The following is a 20520-nucleotide window of genomic DNA, read 5'->3' on the forward strand; positions in this document are numbered from 1 at the left end:
TTATCCCAACAAAAGATCACATTTTTCATAATCAATAGCGGAAGCGACCAAGAAAGAAGTGAGGCTATGTATGAGGACACAACGACACCTTAAGTACCAACAGATCATCTTATTATTCTCTACTCAACACCGCCGCCCGCTCGTCACCACTCAACCTGCACATAAGGAAAACACATGCAGGGCTGAGTACGATAAACATACTCAATGGGCTCATTGCCGAAAACAGTTTTATCACAAATATAGTTATTATCATCATGCCATTTTCAAGTGTCCATCGGGGTTTTAACTTTAGAAAGACCCGAGGCACCAAAATATCTTCTTTCTCAAATATCACGGTCGCGCAACCATTTTTCTCATAGACGTTTACCATATCCTCATTCTACATAACAAGGACTGCGGCCGCAATCCAGGTCACTAGACCGGCCGACCCGTACGCCAGCACTCGGTCTAACATTGGTGTACACTAACCCAAGTAGAGTTTGCGGCTCTACAAGGATCCGAATTCGATTAAATCAATAGTGGCATAGCCACGAGGGATAGGCACGACAAAACAAATCAAGGCATGATAACATATCTTTCATTCTCATCAATATCATTTTAGGACAATGTCCTTATTTTAAAAGAAAGCCCACCTCGTAGGTTTAGCTCGATAGAATTCTCTTCTCCTCGTTTATCACGCTGAGAGCGCGAAGTATCACCTTTAAATTAGGCGTATCACAAATCAGTTTTAAATCATGGATTTCAAATCATGCATGATCTCACGTTTCCCTTTTTCCCATCGATTATTTTCAAAATCATCAATCACAATCAAGGTATGATTAGCATATCATTTTTATTCAAATAACAACTCCAAATTCACCATTAAATCGTGTCACGCATGAGTGTTCCACACACACAACATACGCACACGATCATCACACTTGTGCACGCCGACCGAGGCGTGCACACACACACACACGGTCAAAAACACACACACATCCATGCATCCCAAATTTCATCAATTTATTTCTCCTTCACTCATCTAAATGCATGTGGACTCAAGAATACCGATTAATCGGTAGAAGAAGAGGAGATCAATAATTAAAGTACCTTTTCCAAAAGAACGAACGGTAGAAACAAGGAATTAGTCTTGATTCTTCAATAATCTCTTGAATTTCACTTGAATTCTTCTCAATTGATGAAGAAATCTTGAAGAAAACTTGAAGAAAACTTGGAGAGAGTGGGGGAGTAATTTTCGAAAATAATGAAGAGTGGGAGGCGCCGGTTTTGATCTCTAGGGTTAGGGTTTCTCTCCTATTTATAGGGTCACAAATAATATCCCAATAATTAATTAAATAAAAGATTTGGGAGAGATATTGGGGAAGTGGCGTTGAATTGGTTGAGAAGAAGGAGGATTTCGAAAATTATAGGCTATTATTTAGCCTATAATTAAATTCAGATATTTTATGGAGTAGAATAATATATCACGGAGCAAGAAAATAATAATATTCTTCCCCAATTAATAGCCAAAAGTGGCGTGTAAAATCAATTCCAAGGGATTTGAATTTCAAATCCTAATTTAATTAGGATATGCAATATCTTCTTAGATTTGACAAGATATGCTAGGATATTTTAGCATATTTATATTTATTCATGGAATAGAATAAATAAGGGATCAAATAAAATAACAAATAAATCCTCCCTCCTTTCTAGATGAGATTTTCGAAAATCTCATGAATATCCAAGGTGATAATTTCGAAAATTCCATGTAGGAATTATAGAGTATTTGGACTTTGGATTTAATTTGGATAATTATCCCAAACAAATAATTAAATCCAAGAAAAAATAGGATTTCTTTTCCAATAAATATGATGGCCGAAAATTCCACATTTTTTTTCAATAATGCTCCTATTAAATTCTCACTCATCCCTTAGGAAAAATAATTCCCCACAATTATATTACTCCGCATCAAAAATTCACATTTTCAAATCAATCATCTCTTCACTTCCACTCCATTTTCTCAACGTATTGACCTTTCAACGGCCACATCATTTTTCCACATCTTTGACTATTCAATAGCCACGTCAACATTTCAACAAGTTGACTATTCAACTCAATCAAAATTCCCATACGCAATTAGGTCACATAGACACTATGCAATTAATCACTCATCAATTAATTCACATATCATAGCATTTAAGGCATTTAATGCAAAAATTTTATAACCCGAAAATTAGGGTTTGAAAAAGTGGGGCGTTACATTCCACCACCCTTAAAAGAAATTTCGTCCCGAAATTTGGTACCTCATGGAAAAAGTTCCGGGTACAGTTCATTCATCTTGTCTTCAAGCTCCCATGTGGCTTCTTCATAATCGTGGTTCCTCCATAGCACTTTCACGCTAGCAATGGATTTATTTCTCAAATTCTGAACCTTTCGGTCCAAGATCATTTGGGGTCTCTCTTCGTAGCTCAAGTCGGAATTCAACGCGACTTCTTCGTAGTGAATCACATGCTTTGGATCGAACACATTTTCGCAACTGCGATACGTGAAAGACGTTGTGCACGTTTGCAAGACTTGGCGGTAGCGCCAATCGATAGGCCACGGGTCCTATTCCTTCTAGAATTTCGTAAGGCCCGATAAAACGTGGTTTCAATTTTCCTTTCACACCAAAACGTGTTATCCCTTTCGACGGGGACACTTTGAGAAAGACTTTATCACCGGCTTGGAATTGTAAGTCGGTCCGTCGGACGTCAGCGTATGACTTTTGTCTGTCCTGAGCTTCCTTTATTTTAGCACGAATTTGTCGTACGACTTCAATCATTTCCTCGACTGCATCGGGTCCTAGCACCCGTCGCTCGCCAACTTCATCCCAATAGAGCGGCGATCTGCATTTTCTTCCGTATAAGGCTTCATATGGCGCCATGTTGATTGTTGCTTGGAAGCTGTTATTGTATGCAAATTCTATTAGCGGTAGTACGGTCTCCCAATTCCCACCGCGGTCGAGTATTACGGCTCTCAACATATCTTCGAGAGTTTGGATCGTCCTCTCGGATTGCCCATCAGATTGCGGGTGAAATGCCGTGCTGAAATTCAGTTGCGTTCCCAACTCGCGCTGTAGACTAATCCAAAATTTCGATGTGAACTTCGGGTCACGATCGGACGTAATCGTCACTGGAACTCTGTGCAATCGCACAATCTCCTTTATGTAGATACGAGCCAGCTTGCTCGATCCATGAGTTACCGGAATCGGTATGAAATGCGCACTCTTCGTAAGTCGATCTATAATCACCCATATTGCGGTGTTCCCACTTAGGGTCTTCGGCAAGGCCGTCACAAAATCCATGGCGATGTGCTCCCATTTCCACTCGGGTATCTCCAATGGTTGTAATTTTCCATGCGGTCGTTGATGTAATGCCTTCACCTGTTGGCAGGCTAAACAACGTTCTACAAATGCCGCGATATCTCTCTTCAGGCCATTCCACCAAAAGGACTTTTTCAAGTCTTGGTACATCTTCGTACTTCCAGGGTGAGCAGTGTATGGAGTTTCATGAGCTTCACTCATGATCTCGCTCTTGAGCTCCTCGTTGTTTGGCACACACAACCTTCCTTCAAAGGTGAGGGCGTTTTCGGACTCCTCACTAAATTTTCCGGATTCACCGGTTCTTACTTCAACTCGGATTTCCTCTAGTTCCGCATCCATTCGTTGTGCTGCAACAATTCTCGTTTTCAGATCTGGCTTAACCACCAAAGTGGCAATTCGTCCTTCCACTGTTTCGGGTGCTCTTATCACTTTTAATCGCATTTTGCTAAACTCTCGTATCAAGCTCTCCTCTTCCGTTAGGAAAGTAGATATTTGCGAATGATCTCTTCGGCTCAAAGCATCTGCCACTACATTTGCTTTGCCGGGGTGGTAGTTAATACCACAATCGTAGTCCTTCACTAGTTCGAGCCATCTTCGTTGTCGCATATTCAAGTCTCTCTGCTCGAAGAAATATTTTAAGCTTTTGTGGTCCGTAAAGGTTTCACATCTCACTACGTAAAGATGATGCCTCCAAATCTTTAGGGCATGTACCACTGCTGCTAACTCCAAATCGTGCGTCGGGTAATTCAACTCGTGTGGTCTTAATTGTCGCGACGCGTAAGCGATCACTTTGTTATTTTGCATCAATACGCATCCTAATCCAACCTTCGAAGCATCGGTGTAGACTACGTAATTCACTCCAGATTCGGGCACAGCTAACACTGGCGCGGTTGTCAACTTTTCCTTCAAGAGTTGAAAACTTGCTTCACACTCTGGAGTCCAATTCACTTTGACTCCTTTCTTGAGTTGTTGCGTCATTGGTCTCGCTATCTTGGAGAATCCCTCAATGAATCTTCGGTAGTATCCTGCCAAACCTAGGAAACTCCGAATTTCGTTTGGTGTTGAAGGCGACTTCCATTGTTGCACGGCTTCAACTTTGGCGGGATCCACCCGGATTCCTTCTGCCGACACAATGTGTCCTAGAAAATTCACTTCCTTTAGCCAAAATTCACACTTGCTGAATTTGGCGTACAACTTCTCGGTCCTCAACGTCTCCAACGTGATTCGTAGGTGCTCTTCATGCTCCTTCTCGTTCTTTGAGTAGACTAGAACGTCATCGATGAAGACTAACACGAATTTATCCAAGTACGGATGGAATATTCGATTCATCAAGTCCATGAACACTGTTGGGGCATTCGTTAGTCTAAACGGCATCACCACAAACTCGTAGTGGCCATATCTTGTGCGAAACGCAGTCTTAGGTATATCCTCCCTTCGAACTCGTAGTTGGTGATATCCGAACCTCAAGTCCATCTTTGAAAAGACTCCTGCTCCTCGCAGTTGATCAAACAAGTCATCTATCCTTGGCAGTGGATACTTGTTCTTAAGAGTCAACTTGTTCAGCTCTCTATAGTCGATGCACATCCTCATCGATCCGTCCTTCTTCTTTACGAAAAGTACTGGTGCACCCCATGGCGAGACACTAGGTCTAATGAAACCTAAGTCCATAAGCTCCTGGAGTTGTATCTTTAACTCCTCCAACTCCTTTGGCGCCATTCTATATGGTGCCTTGGATACGGGTGCAGCTCCCGGTTCGAGGTCAATCGTGAACTCCAATTGTCGATCTGGCGGTGGTCCAGGTAACACTTCGGGAAAAACGTCGGGAAATTCTTTCACAACAGCAACATCTTCCATCCTCTCCTCGTTCTTCTCCTCTCCATGGAGGTAGACAAGATAGGCAGTTCGCCCTTTTTTCATCATTGCAGTCGCCTGCAGCGCGGATATGATGACGGTTCGCCTGTTCATCGCGATTCTGTGGTATATGGTGGGTTCTCTTCCCGGAGCTTGTAGAGATATCTGCCTCTCCTTACAACGAATCGTCGCAAAGTTCGTTGTCAACCAGTCCATTCCCAGGATTATATCGATATCCTCCATTTTCATGACTCGCAAGTCGTGAGCAACTATCTTAAGTTCTCCCATAACAATTTCTATGTTCGAGCACGTTCTAGATATTTCTATCATTCCTCCTACTGGTGAGGACACCATCATTCTACGTTCAGATTCGCTAGTAGGCAAGCTCAAAGTATGCACACATAGTTCAGATATAAACGAGTGCGACGCGCCCGTATCAAACAACACAACAACAGGGGTGTTGAGAATTTCGCCCATACCTGTCAAATTCCCTTTCTCGCGTTCATCTTGCTCTTTCTTCGGCTTCTTCTGCTCCAACGCGAACGCTCTAGCTTGGGGAGGAAGTCTGGGGCGTTGAGGTTGTGGTTGTCGCGATGATGAGTCGCGATTTCCTCCAGATTCATTCTGCGGTGCCCTAGCTGGCTGACAGGATCCCTGATCGTTCTGCCTTGATCCCGATCCTCTTTCGTTATTTGGACACTCTCTGGAAAAGTGACCGTTTCCTCCACAAGTGTAGCACTTGATCACGTTCTGGTATCGGCATTCTCCGAAATGGTACTTAGAGCACACATTGCATTGTGGTGCCCTAGGTCGGTAGTCTCCTCTTTGGCTAGACGTAAGCTGTCCTCCTCCGTGATGGGATCGATGCTGACTCGACTGGTGTCATTTTCCATCGTGCGAATTCCTCTGCTCATCCCACTTCCGTTTCTCTCTGGAGTAGTGCGGTGGGGGTAACGACGAAGTAGCGATCTCCTTAGCTTTCTCCTTAGGCATTGCTGCCTCAATATCCAACGCAAGTGCCAAAGCTTTAGCGTATGTGAGTCTCCCTCGACTGGCCAACGACATCTTTATCTCGGACCTTAGTCCCTCGCGGAACTTGTCCGACAGCTTCTCGTCCGTGTCGACTTGATCAGGGGCGTATCGGGTCATGCTGTTGAGCGCTCGATCGTACTCTGTCACCGTCATGCGTCCTTGAGTCAGATTGTTGAATTCGGATGCCTTCGCTTTCCGGTACATACTTGTTGTATAACTCGGTCTTGAAATCGTCCCACGTCATTGCTTCCACTTGGCCTTGTGTCAAGGTCTTTATTCTTGTATCCCACCAAAAGTCGGCTGCCTCGGTTAGTTGATGAGTCACGCAACTCATCCGTTCCCTATCATTGCATCCCAAGATTGCGAAGATACGTTCTATCGCACGGATCCAAGATTCGGCTTTGGCCGGTTCTCCAAGTCCATCGAACACGGGCGGTTTCTGTTCCAAGAACAGCTTCACTACTTCCCTATTAACCGGGGGTGGGGGAGGCGGTGGTGTCGGAATCGACTGCGTCACACTCTCCTCACTTGAAGGTGGAGGTGTCGGTTGACGGTTATGGCATCTTGGCGGCATTCTGATTTATCAACACAAGAATTATTTCCATGATTCCAACAATAGTCGCGTGGTATAGTTGAATAACAAGGTTCATGGTTCAATTGTTTTAGAGTATATGGCCAAGCGCAAGATATCAAAAGTTCGTCAAATAGACGGATTGCAAAGAGTAGTGTCAATCAACATTGTTACCAAAAATTGGCTACGTCAAGGTTATCAAATAGATCAATGTTTCCATATCATCAAGGCAATTGCACTTAAGAAGCAATCGTACAATTTAAGTGGCGAGTACAGGGCGTCATAAGGTATTCAAGAATGGTGTTACGGTATGAGGCATGATGTGATGGCATATTATCATAGTGATAGATAATTTGTACCATGTACGAAAGGCAATCCATTGAATCAAAATAAATATCTCCCCATGGCATATTAATAAAAAAAAAACGTCGCCTCAAAGAGGTCTTAGTATCAAAAGCAGCAGAATAAAAGAGTAGCAAAATCAGAAGGTAGAAAACCAACAAATCAATCCAAAAACATGGGGGAAGCCAAAACAAATATTCCACGATTATCAATCCTAGTCGATATCGTTCATATCCTCCTCGGGGTCATCGTCCTCATCCATCTCCAAAGCAGGTCCTTCCTCGTCTGGTCCCTCATTCTCGCCATATTCACCAACATCTGGCGGCGGCGGAGTGATCGCACGCATATCCTCCACGTTTCCATGGATAATCAAAGGGTTAGCCGCATTAGCCTTAAGCCTTGGCCTATTAGGGACACGATCAACATGCGGCTCCTTATCGCGACGATACCTCCATCGGCGAGCTTGGCCTGGCGGATACTTGTGCGCTGGGGGACTAAGCGGCGGTCCATCCCTCGCAACTGCCATGGCTGGGAGTAGCACTCCTATTAGGCCGATTATATCGCCTCGAGGCTTATACTCCGGCGGACTGAACCACGTATATGGCAATGCAGCTTGGGCAGTCCATTCGCTCCAAGGACTCGGCAGAGTGTGGATCAATCTCGAGATTCCCGCGTGATGGGTAACTCCTCCATACGCGTATGCATCCATCCAACGATCGTAGAATTCGGTGACGTAGGTTAGGAGAAAGGACTTTCCATCCCACTCAAACTCTTGGTAGGTTTCGACAGGGAAAACCTTGTTCTTCGCGTAACGGTCGCGCATCGGTGCGTAATAATGATTAGGCATCTACAAAAGAAATCTCAGCATCAGAACAAGGATTGAAGAAAATATTAATAGTATATAAGATTTCAACTGATGCTGAGAGTACGATGGATATATATATTTATATGTGTATGCGTCGAACGACGGAGGTGTGAAGATAATATCATATCAAGAAATAGCGGAATTTCCTTTCCGTGCCAAAAGGTGTGTATATGTATATATATATTTTCGCGTTTCAACGCTTCGCAATTCGTTCTCATAAGTCGCTCGCCTCGTATTCGGCATTTGGTGCCTCCAAGTTCGATATTATCACAAAATTTTCATTCAAGACACGACTTACAACTAGGTATAGCAGCGTGCTCAAGTTCCTTCTCATAAAGGCCGTTCATCACATTTCACGCAAATCACAATCACATAAAATTGTCATAGAGTTTTATTGTTCAACTCATAACAGTCTCAACATATAATCACTTGCATAACAACATTATTTTGCATAATCACATTTCGCAAATTTCACATGCAAGCATAATCATCACAATTTTCCAAATATCACAACAATCTCCCATTCGCTTCAACTTCCAATATTTCATAATTCAAATCAATATTCAAGAGATACTTGTTACCTCATTCATCGTGGTTGAGCGGAGACGAGTTGCGGTGTTGAGTCTTCAACGATTATCCATTAATCAATTTATACAACTTTCAAATTTTATTACAACAAGACTCTTGGGTCCAGAGCGAAAAGAACTGAGGCTCTGATACCAACTGTAACGACCCGCCCATTTAGGGTATAATAAATGCGGCGTTCGCTAACTAGGTAGACTTGAAGCATCAAAGATCATAAACTAGGGTTTCAATAGAAAGGGATTTGACCAAAGCATTAAATGAACAATTAAGTAGAGTAAGAATCATGCCCTAGAAAGGAAACCATCAAAAGATTTATTGAAATAAAAGCTTAGCCAAGTTCTTCAAAAAGAATATTTCTAACTGTTCATATTCCAAAACATACCCACGAAAAGAAAGAATAGAAGTATTTATCCCAACAAAAGATCACATTTTTCATAATCAATAGCGGAAGCGACCAAGAAAGAAGTGAGGCTATGTATGAGGACACAACGACACCTTAAGTACCAACAGATCATCTTATTATTCTCTACTCAACACCGCCGCCCGCTCGTCACCACTCAACCTGCACATAAGGAAAACACATGCAGGGCTGAGTACGATAAACATACTCAATGGGCTCATTGCCGAAAACAGTTTTATCACAAATATAGTTATTATCATCATGCCATTTTCAAGTGTCCATCGGGGTTTTAACTTTAGAAAGACCCGAGGCACCAAAATATCTTCTTTCTCAAATATCACGGTCGCGCAACCATTTTTCTCATAGACGTTTACCATATCCTCATTCTACATGACAAGGACTGCGGCCGCAATCCAGGTCACTAGACCGGCCGACCCGTACGCCAGCACTCGGTCTAACATTGGTGTACACTAACCCAAGTAGAGTTTGCGGCTCTACAAGGATCCGAATTCGATTAAATCAATAGTGGCATAGCCACGAGGGATAGGCACGACAAAACAAATCAAGGCATGATAACATATCTTTCATTCTCATCAATATCATTTTAGGACAATGTCCTTATTTTAAAAGAAAGCCCACCTCGTAGGTTTAGCTCGATAGAATTCTCTTCTCCTCGTTTATCACGCTGAGAGCGCGAAGTATCACCTTTAAATTAGGCGTATCACAAATCAGTTTTAAATCATGGATTTCAAATCATGCATGATCTCACGTTTCCCTTTTTCCCATCGATTATTTTCAAAATCATCAATCATAATCAAGGTATGATTAGCATATCATTTTTATTCAAATAACAACTCCAAATTCACCATTAAATCGTGTCACGCATGAGTGTTCCACACACACAACATACGCACACGATCATCACACTTGTGCACGCCGACCGAGGCGTGCACACACACACACACACGGTCAAAAACACACACACATCCATGCATCCCAAATTTCATCAATTTATTTCCCCTTCACTCATCTAAATGCATGTGGACTCAAGAACACCGATTAATCGGTAGAAGAAGAGGAGATCAATAATTAAAGTACCTTTTCCAAAAGAACGAACGGTAGAAACAAGGAATTAGTCTTGATTCTTCAATAATCTCTTGAATTTCACTTGAATTCTTCTCAATTGATGAAGAAATCTTGAAGAAAACTTGAAGAAAACTTGGAGAGAGTGGGGGAGTAATTTTCGAAAATAATGAAGAGTGGGAAGCGCCGGTTTTGATCTCTAGGGTTAGGGTTTCTCTCCTATTTATAGGGTCACAAATAATATCCCAATAATTAATTAAATAAAAGATTTGGGAGAGATATTGGGGAAGTGGCGTTGAATTGGTTGAGAAGAAGGAGGATTTCGAAAATTATAGGCTATTTATTTAGCCTATAATTAAATTCAGATATTTTACGGAGTAGAATAATATATCACGGAGCAAGAAAATAATAATATTCTTCCCCAATTAATAGCCAAAAGTGGCGTGTAAAATCAATTCCAAGGGATTTGAATTTCAAATCCTAATTTAATTAGGATATGCAATATCTTCTTAGATTTGGCAAGATATGCTAGGATATTTTAGCATATTTATATTTATTCATGGAATAGAATAAATAAGGAATCAAATAAAATAACAAATAAATCCTCCCTCCTTTCTAGATGAGATTTTCGAAAATCTCATGAATATCCAAGGTGATAATTTCGAAAATTCCATGTAGGAATTATAGAGTATTTGGACTTTGGATTTAATTTGGATAATTATCCCAAACAAATAATTAAATCCAAGAAAAAATAGGATTTCTTTTCCAATAAATATGATGGCCGAAAATTCCACATTTTTTTTCAATAATGCTCCTATTAAATTCTCACTCATCCCTTAGGAAAAATAATTCCCCACAATTATATTACTCCGCATCAAAAATTCACATTTTCAAATCAATCATCTCTTCACTTCCACTCCATTTTCTCAACGTATTGACCTTTCAACGCCACATCATTTTTCCACATCTTTGACTATTCAATAGCCACGTCAACATTTCAACAAGTTGACTATTCAACTCAATCAAAATTCCCATACGCAATTAGGTCACATAGACACTATGCAATTAATCACTCATCAATTAATTCACATATCATAGCATTTAAGGCATTTAATGCAAAAATTTTATAACCCGAAAATTAGGGTTTGAAAAAGTGGGGCGTTACATGGTCCGTCAACAACATCAGCAACCACTGCAGATGGATTGGCATTCGCTGCAACAACGAGGGATCTGTCTCTGGGATTGATCTCCCCTTTGCAGGCCTTGCAGGGACATTGGAACTGTTCCATTTCACTGCATTGTTGAATCTCACCACTTTCAACCTCAAAGGGAATGCTCTCAACGGCTCCATACCAGCTGCTCTTGGCAACCTCACAGGCCTCACTCTCTTGGACCTCTCCACCAATCGGTTTTCCGGTGCCATTCCACCAGAGATCGGCCGCTTGACAGAGCTTCAATACCTGAGCTTCTCCGACAACCTTATGGTTGGTGAAATCCCATATCAGATTGGCAATCTGAGGAAGGTGCGCTTCTTGGATTTGGGCTTAAATCACTTTAAATCTCCTGACTGGTCTAGATTTCCCACATTCCCTTTCCTCACTCACCTTAATCTTTGTTTCAATAAACTCAACTTGGAATTCCCACACTTCATCACCACATGTCTCAACCTTACTTTCCTTGATTTGTCTGAAAACAACTTCACAGGCCAAATTCATGAATCATTGTTCACCAATTTGGTCAAACTTGAATATCTTAACCTCACCAACAACAGGTTACAAGGCCCCCTGTCACCAAATATCACTAACCTCTCCAAGTTGAAGGATCTTCGCCTCACCGACAACTTCTTCTCTGGCAAAATTCTTGATTCAGTAAGCCTTATTCCAAACCTGCAACTTCTGGAGCTGTACAAGAATTCATTTATAGGAGAAATCCCTCCTTCTATAGGCCTACTCACGAATCTCCGAACTCTAGACCTTCAAATGAACAAATTCAATTCTTCCATTCCCCGAGAGCTCGGCCTGTGTAACAAATTGATCTACTTGGGTTTGTCCGGTAACTCACTCTCGGGGCCATTGCCGCCATCCTTATCAAATCTGGGCAATCTCTCTGATTTGAGATTATCTGAGAATAGCCTGACTGGTGAAATATTGACCTCTTTCATCACGAGTTGGAGAAAACTAAACACAATAATAATTGGAGACAATGAATTCAGTGGGAAACTTCCATCAGAAATAGGCTTGCTCACAAACCTCGAGTATCTGTATCTCTATAATAACTCGTTTTCAGGAAGCATCCCCCCAGAGATAGGAAACCTACAAAATTTGAAGATGCTGGACCTTTCTATCAATAACTTTTCAGGTGAATTTCACATGCAATGTAGTATTAATTTGCAACTTGGCATGTCCTTAGTGGATTTCTTATTCTTTTTATTGAGAGTTTGCAACGATCATCAGTTTGACTTAAAATACTTGTTTCAAAATAATGCAGCCCAGTACTCATAAATATGCTATTAAAATGCTATGCATCTACGTTTTTAAAAGTAAAGATTTCTTTTATTTAGTACTCCCTCCGTCCCCTATTAGGAGTCACTCTTTGACCGGGCACGGGTTTTAAGAAATGTAAAGAAAAGTTGGTTGAAAAAGTTAGTGGAATGTGGGACCCATTTTTTTATATTGGTTTTATAATAAAATGTGAGTGAATTGAGTTAGTGGAATGTGGGACCTACTTACTATTTATGGTAAAAATGAAGTGTGACTCTTAATTGGGGACGGACCGAAATGGAAAAGTGTGACTCTTAATGGGGGACGGAGGGAGTATATGCTTATTTAACTTTAATTGTAGGTCCAATACCAATACCATCCATCATTGGAAATCTTTCAAATTTGCTGGTCTTGCATCTCCCTTCCAACAAATTAAATGGTGAGCTCCCATTCTCCTCTGCAACTTGACATTCATTAAATAATCTTGTTGGGCATTTTTATAACTCTTAGAATACATAGCATCATATGTCATTTCTATAATAGTTTTTGTTATAATAATTTCCTATATGCAAGCTAGGCAGATTGGACTTGAATTTCATTACTCTGGATATTAACACGAATAATCTAGATATATTAGTACACAGACATTGAAAAGTTCATACATTAGGGTGAATAGTGATAGACTAAAGTTCAATTTTGGTCCCTTTATATTTGTTCTAAAATTCTTTTTGGGTATCATACATTAAGTTTGTGACTTTTTGGTCCCTAACAAATGATGCTAACTAACATTCTGATTTTACGGGAATAATTTCATGAAAGATTGGTCACCTTGACAACTGACATTTAGATTTTGTGTGGTAAAATGTTAATATCTAACGCAGATAACCGCCATATTGTTACTATAAATTTGATTTATATCCTTCTTTTATCATTCAAATAAATTGTTTGAAGGTCCAATTCCATCTACAATCGGAAATCTTTCAAATCTGATGGGCTTGTATCTCTCTTCCAACAAATTAAATGGTGAGCTCCCATCCTCCATCAGCAACTTGTCGCAGTTGTATTATCTTCTTCTCTCAAACAACACTTTGGAAGGAAGATTGCCACAGTGCTTTGGGAACTTCAGCGGGTCTTTGACCATCTTTCATATCTAAACCAAAATCAATTTAGTGGCCTCATTCCATCTACCTTTACTAAGAATTGTAGTCTTTTGTCCATCAATTTGGGTAATAACAAATTCAACGGACGATTACCTAATTCCTTAGTAAATTGCCGAAGTCTAAGGGGTCTTGACCTTGGAAATAATAGAATACAAGATGAATTTCCCTTTTGGATGGAAGGCCTTCCCAAGCTTAAAGTGCTAGTGTTGAAGTCTAACAAGTTTGATGGCAACTTATCACTTCCTTCACCAATGAAACCTCCATTTCCTATGTTACAAGTTCTAGATATATCCCATAATGCATTTGTAGGCTCTCTACCTGAAAGATATTTCAAGAATTTCAGAGCAATGATAGAGGAAAAGCAAAGAGAGGAAAAATATGACGACGACAATGGCTATTATCTAAGTTTTGTGGATATGATAGTCACATTGAAAGGTCAGGATCAGTTGTTGAATAGGCTACTTGATACCTTCACAACAATTGTTCTGTCCTCATAGATTTTCTGGTCGTATTCCACATTCCATAGGTAATCTTAAGATTCTCAAATATTTGAACCTATCACACAATAGTCTCGCAGGACATATACCTTCAACTCTTGGAAACTTGAGTGATCTTGAATCGTTGGACTTGTCAACAAACAAACTGGATGGAGAAATTCAAGTGAATTGACAAGGTTGACATTTCTTGCGAAATTAAACCTTTCAATGAACAATCTTGTTGGGCATATACCACAATCCAACCAGTTCTCCACATTTGACAATGATTCATATATTGGAAATTTGGGATTGTGTGGATTTCCGTTGACGAGAAAATGCAATGATAAGAATGGGCCAACGATAAACCCCGCATATGAGAAAAGCAACAACCTATCTTTTATGCAAGAAGTTGGCATATCAATGGCCTTTGGTTTTATTTTCGGATTCTGGGGAGTTATTGGTTTTTTCGTACTAAAGAAATCATGGAGATTTGCATTCTTCAATTTTTTTGATGCTGTTGAAGATTGGCTCTACGTTAGGAGTCTTGTGCTTGTATCCAAATGGAGACGGACCTAAAATAAGGTACTAATCACTTCATACCTTCAACTTACCATTTTGATGTTGACTTGAGTTTTCATTAAATGTTATTAGCAGTAAATTATATGGAAATAGTACGACTTTTAACCAATATTTATTTTACTAAAAAGAAAAATTTGAACCATTTTGGTCCCTTTTATATCAATTGTGCACACACGGTTGACGCATTTTGATGCAGTTCCAGCAAATGACGTCAAATTCACGTCGAAAACGTTGATTGTGTTGGAATGACTTGAATTATGGCGTCAAATTCACGTGATGCTTGCGGAACAGGTTGAGGAATCAAAGTCATTGTTGTGCTATGATGTTCGATGGACCATCGGACATCATTTAAGTTACGAAATTGTCCTTTTATTTGTTTCCCAGGCTTTTTTATTATACTTTTGTTACTTCCTTCTGAATTGGTATTGTTTCAAACCACTGATAAATAATGGATTTCATTGTGTTTTCTCCATCAGATATGGAAGTCGATTAACAATTGGGATTTGAATTGTGGGATTTTCCTCTTACTTGTTTCCTCTATCAATTTAAAAAATGGAATAAAATTTAACCGTTTTATAGGCAGAGTACTGAACAGTTCTTTAAGACCTTCTGCCCAAATCTTGTAGGGCAGAAAATACAAGTTGAAATTGTTTTTCAGTTAGTCGTGGACAGAAAGATTTTTCAGGTACTACACCCAAAGAGATTGTAAGCTCTAATAATCTAATATCACGGAAGCCCAAAAGATAAACATATAATTTGACCCAAAATAAAATTTTATTTTGTTTACCAAATAATTTCTCAAGGCCTAATGATTAGAATACAAACTTGGGGTCATTTTCTTTTCCATGCACTAATCTAATTTTACAAAGGCCCATAAGATTAGTAGACAATTTGTCCCAAAATAATTCTACTTTCAAGGTCCAAAATAGTGAATCGCATCGTCAAGTCAAAAAAAGTTTGGTTTGAATTGATTAAAGAAGCTTTCCCTAATTTCAAATAATGAGACACCAAATGCGACTTTATACTTCAAGTGGGACTTGATTACATGAGCTTCACTCGTTTTGCAGTTAACTTGACATGGAAAAGTAGCCAATATTTTTTCAAATGCAACAACTATTTTATCATTATACTTCAAATGCTACAATAATTTTATCTTTGAATGTATTCAAAGTAGCCAATTTTTCCTCTTAGCCCCAATCACAGTCAAGTCAGTGGATTCCATATTCTGCTATTGGTTTCTACTCACAATTATTATTAAATTAATATATAAAAGTAAGATCACATTCTATTAACTTTTTACCATCCACTTTTTTCAAAAAGTCAAACAATTTGTTAAAATGTGCACCGATAAAATATGGGACATCTATTGGGGATCGAATGGAGTATATGTTAGTTTTATGATAAAATTTGAGTAAAATGAATTAATGAAATGTAAGATATTATAACCAAAATTAGTAAAAGAGATTTAATCATAGAAATCTGAAAATGATAATATGAGATATTAATGGAGAACGAAGCGAGCAAAATTGAACCGAAAAGCTCGACTCATTTTTTAGTGGGACTTGACTTTTGAAAATATTATTTTAGTTTTGAATAAAAGGGCATCTCCTAGGCTTCTTATTTCCCAACATCACAACACATAGCTCTCTTTGCATCTACAATATGGAGAGAGTTTCCCCATTTTTCATACTTCCTCTTCTTGTATTGTTTTCTTGTCTTAGCCTTGCTACTACTAATCAACTCTATACTGATGAGTTTCCACTTCTTGCTTTTAAATCCCTCATCACTTCAGATCCTTCCAATATATTGAAAAAAAATTGGACCGCCGGAACCTCTGTTTGTACATGGTTCGGAGTTACTTGTGATTCACCTCATAATAGGGTGACTCATTTGGATCTCTCGGATATGGGACTCGGAGGTAGCATTCCACCAGAAATTGGAAATCTTTCTTTTCTTGTTTCTCTAAATTTAAGTGGAAACTCTCTTCATGGTTACCTGCCAAAGGAGGTTTGCAGCTACAACAACCTTCCAAGACTCAAAGAACTTCAGCTATCCAATAATAGTTTGGAGGGAGAGATACCACTGAGTTTGGGTGAATGTCCACAGCTTGAGATTCTTGCCTTGTCATACAACAACTTTGTGGGACATGTGCCTGTACAAATTGGGAACATTACAAGCCTTAAGAGATTACGCATTTATGACAACAATCTAAAAGGTGTGATCTTATATTTATAGTAAGAATCTATGTACACATTATATGTTATGATCATTACACTTACCTATTGAAATTAATTGTACAGGTACTATTCCCAAAGAGATTGGTCTTTTGAATAAATTGGAGTTGATGCGTTTGGGCTTTAACGAACTCAGTGGAGCAATCCCAAACGAAGTTGGGAACATGACAAGCCTTTCTGACTTATCGCTATCGAATAATTCTTTAAGTGGTATATTTTATTTCACAAAATTAAATCTTTTATCTATAATATATAAGTTCACAGCATATAATATGCATGTACAATTTTAGATTCAAAGATATTTGATTTATATCCTTCATTCCTTCTCATGTTTCAAATAAATGGTTTGAAGGTCCATTAATATGCATGTACAATTTTAGGTCCATTAATATGCATGTTTCAAATAAATGGTTTGAAGGCCCATTAAAATATCTACAATATATAAGTTCACAGCATATAATATGCATGTACAATTTAAGATTTAAAGATATTTGATTTATATCCTTCATTCCTTCTCATGTTTCAAATAAATGGTTTGAAGGTCCATTAATATGCATGTTTCAAATAAATGGTTTGAAGGTCCATTAAAATATCTACAATATATAAGTTCACAGCATATAATATGCATATACAATTTTAGGTCCAATACCATCAACCATTGGAAATCTATCAAATCTGAAGCACTTGGTTCTTCGTTTCAACAAATTAAATGGTGAGCTCTCATCCTCCATCTGCAACTTGAATATCTTGCATAATCTTGTTGGGCAAATAATTCATTTGAATATTTACTCACATACAAGATGTCATAGTAGTACTATGTAATGCCAATATATAAATCTCAAAATGCCTAAAATATTAGTATGTCATTTCTAGAGCATTTTGTTATAGTGATTCCCTACATGCCAGCTAGAACATGAATTTCATTCCTCCGGATACTAACATAAATACTATGGATACGATAGGACACAAATGAGTCGGAAAATGTTAACATCTAATGCAGACAAGATAAGATAATAGACATATGCTTGCAATGAGTAAAATTCATCCATGTAACCTTCGATACAAGAAATTTTGTTTACCCTTCTTTAATCTTTCAAAAATTGTTTGAAGGTCCAATTCCATCTGCAATCGGAAATCTTCTGATTTTGGAGTCCTTATATCTCTCTTCCAACAAATTAAGTGGTGAGCTCCCATACTCCATCTGCAAGTTGTCACACCTTTCTTATCTTCTTCTCTCAAATAATACTCTGGAAGGAAGACTGCCACGATGCTTCGGAAACTTCAGTGGATCTTTGACCATCTTTCATTTAAACGAGAATCAATTTAGTGGCATCATTCCATCAACCTTTTCTAAAAATTGTAGTCTTTTGTCAATCAATTTGGGTAGTAACAAATTCCACGGACAATTACCTAAATCCTTAATTAATTGTCGAAGTCTAAGGGGTCTCGACATTGGAAATAATAAAATACAAGACAAATTTCCTTTTTGGATGGAAGGCCTACCTGAACTTCGAGTGTTAGTGTTGAGGTCTAACAAGTTTGGTGGTAATATGTCGCTTCCTTCACGAACCAAGTTTCTATTTCCAAGGTTGCAAGTTTTCGATGTGTCTCATAATGAATTTCAGGGCACTCTACCTCAAAGATTTTTCAACAATTTCAAAGCAATGATTGAGCCGGTAGAAATTGAAAATGATTACTTTCTAGATGACTTGGAGATGAGGCTCTTCTTGAAAGGCCAGGATCAATTAATTAAGAGACTATTGGAAACATTCACAGTAATTGACTTATCCTACAATAAATTTAATGGAACTATTCCACCTTCCATAGGAAATCTCAAGATTCTCAAATACTTGAACTTGTCCCACAATACCCTCATGGGACATATACCTTCATCTCTTGGAAACTTAAGTGAACTCGAATCGTTGGACTTGTCAACAAACAAATTGGATGGTGAAATTCCAAGTGAATTGACAAGGTTGACATTTCTTGCGAAATTAAACCTTTCAATAAACAATCTTGTTGGGCAAATACCGCGATCCAATCAGTTCTCCACATTTGAGAATGATCCATATATGAGAAACTTGGGATTGTGTGGACTTCCATTGACAAGAAAATGCAAAGATGAGAATGGGCCAACGATAAACCCCGCAGATGAGAAAAGCAACAACCTATCTTTTATGCAAGAAGTTGGCATATCAATGGCCTTTGGTTTTATTTTCGGATTCTGGGGAGTTATTGGTTCTTTCTTACTAAAGAAATCATGGAGATTCGCATTCTTCAACTTCTTTGATGATGTTGGAGATTGGCTCTACGTTATGGGTCTCATGCTTGTATCCAAATGGGGACGGACCTAAACTAAGGTACTAAAAAGAAAATTTTGAACCATTTTGGTCCCTTTTATATCAATTGTGCAAACATGGTTGATGCATTTTGATGCAGTTCCAGCAAATGATGCCAAAAACGTTGATTGTGTTTGGAAGGACTTGAATTATGGCGTCAAATTCACGTGATGCTGGCAGAACAGGTTGAGGAATCAAAGTCATCGTTGTACTATGATGTTCGATGGACCATCGGACGTCCTTTAAGTTACTAAATTGTCCTTTTATTTGTTTTGCGTGCTTATTTTTTTGTAATTTTGTTACTTCCTTCTGAATCAGGGTTTCAAACCACTTATAAATAATGGATTGCATTGTTTTTCAATCGGTTTCAGATATTATTGATACATTTTAGAATTTAAGAAGCTAGGGTTATGTGTTTTCTCCATCAGCTTCTGTGGCGATGTGTTGTGATGAGATATGGAAATCGATTAATAATTGGGATTTGAATTGTTTTCATAAGAAGTGCAAGAAAGAAAATTGTGTACTTTTTTCAATTTCAAAATGGAACAAAATTCAACCGTATCATAGGCAGAGAACTGAACAATTCTTTAAGACCTTCTGTCCAAATCTTGTAGGGTAGAAATCAAGTTGAGTTGTTCTAAACCTTATGACATACTTACACGGTTACTCCGTCCCTTCACGATTGATTGACACCGTTTGACTCGATCGAGTATTATGAAATGTAATTGAAAGTGGATAGAAAAGATTAGTGGATTATGGGATGAGTTAGTGGAACATGGAGTCCATTATTAAAAATAGTAAAAAGTCGATTGAAAAAAAAAGAGTAATCATGGACCGAGAGTTGTTATGTGATTCACATTAAAGTCTTGTAAAGTCAATTATGTTTCAAATTAAATCATTTCTCTCCAAGAAAGTTGTTATCCCATTATCATCGACTAACCATTCCACACGACAAACTATGTCGTAATTCTTCCTCTAATTGTAATGATTTTTAAATAAAAATTAGGCATGCGTTCAAGTTGCAACTGCCCTCATTTTCCAGTGGGGCAACAAAAGTTTGGTAATTTTACACTTTGCAGTTGACTTGAATTGACTATAAAAATACTCCATGTGTCCCGTTAAAATAAAATGTTTTTCTTTTTGAATTGTCCCATTAAAAATGAAACATTTCCTAAAATAGAAA

At 38.7% G+C, this 20520-nt stretch overlaps 1 protein-coding gene and 1 pseudogene across 1 annotated transcript; both read left to right on the forward strand.

Annotated features, from left to right (window-relative positions):
- Positions 1-6894: 6894 nt before the first annotated feature.
- Positions 6895-15068, forward strand: LOC125190872 (uncharacterized; annotated as a pseudogene).
- Positions 15069-16418: 1350 nt separating this feature from the next.
- Positions 16419-19698, forward strand: LOC125201409 (uncharacterized). Its single transcript, XM_089063991.1, has 4 exons — positions 16419-16979; positions 17065-17208; positions 17639-17710; positions 18109-19698. Exons 1-4 carry the CDS (start codon positions 16427-16429, stop codon positions 19350-19352), a joined length of 2013 nt encoding a protein of 670 aa, XP_088920117.1. The 5' UTR covers positions 16419-16426; the 3' UTR covers positions 19353-19698.
- Positions 19699-20520: the final 822 nt, after the last annotated feature.

Source organism: Salvia hispanica, chromosome 2, assembly GCF_029641045.1.
Source record: "Salvia hispanica isolate PSC_SH4W2 chromosome 2, Shi_PSC_v1, whole genome shotgun sequence".
Lineage (NCBI taxonomy): Eukaryota > Viridiplantae > Streptophyta > Magnoliopsida > Lamiales > Lamiaceae > Salvia > Salvia hispanica.

Coding starts and splice junctions, on each gene's coding strand:
- LOC125201409 (XM_089063991.1), top strand. CDS start 16,427: ATGGAGAGAGTTTCCCCATTTTTCATACTTCCTCTTCTTGTATTGTTT. Junction 16,980..17,064: donor TTATGACAACAATCTAAAAG/GTGTGATCTTAT, acceptor TTAATTGTACAG/GTACTATTCCCAAAGAGATT. Junction 17,711..18,108: donor TCGTTTCAACAAATTAAATG/GTGAGCTCTCAT, acceptor AATTGTTTGAAG/GTCCAATTCCATCTGCAATC.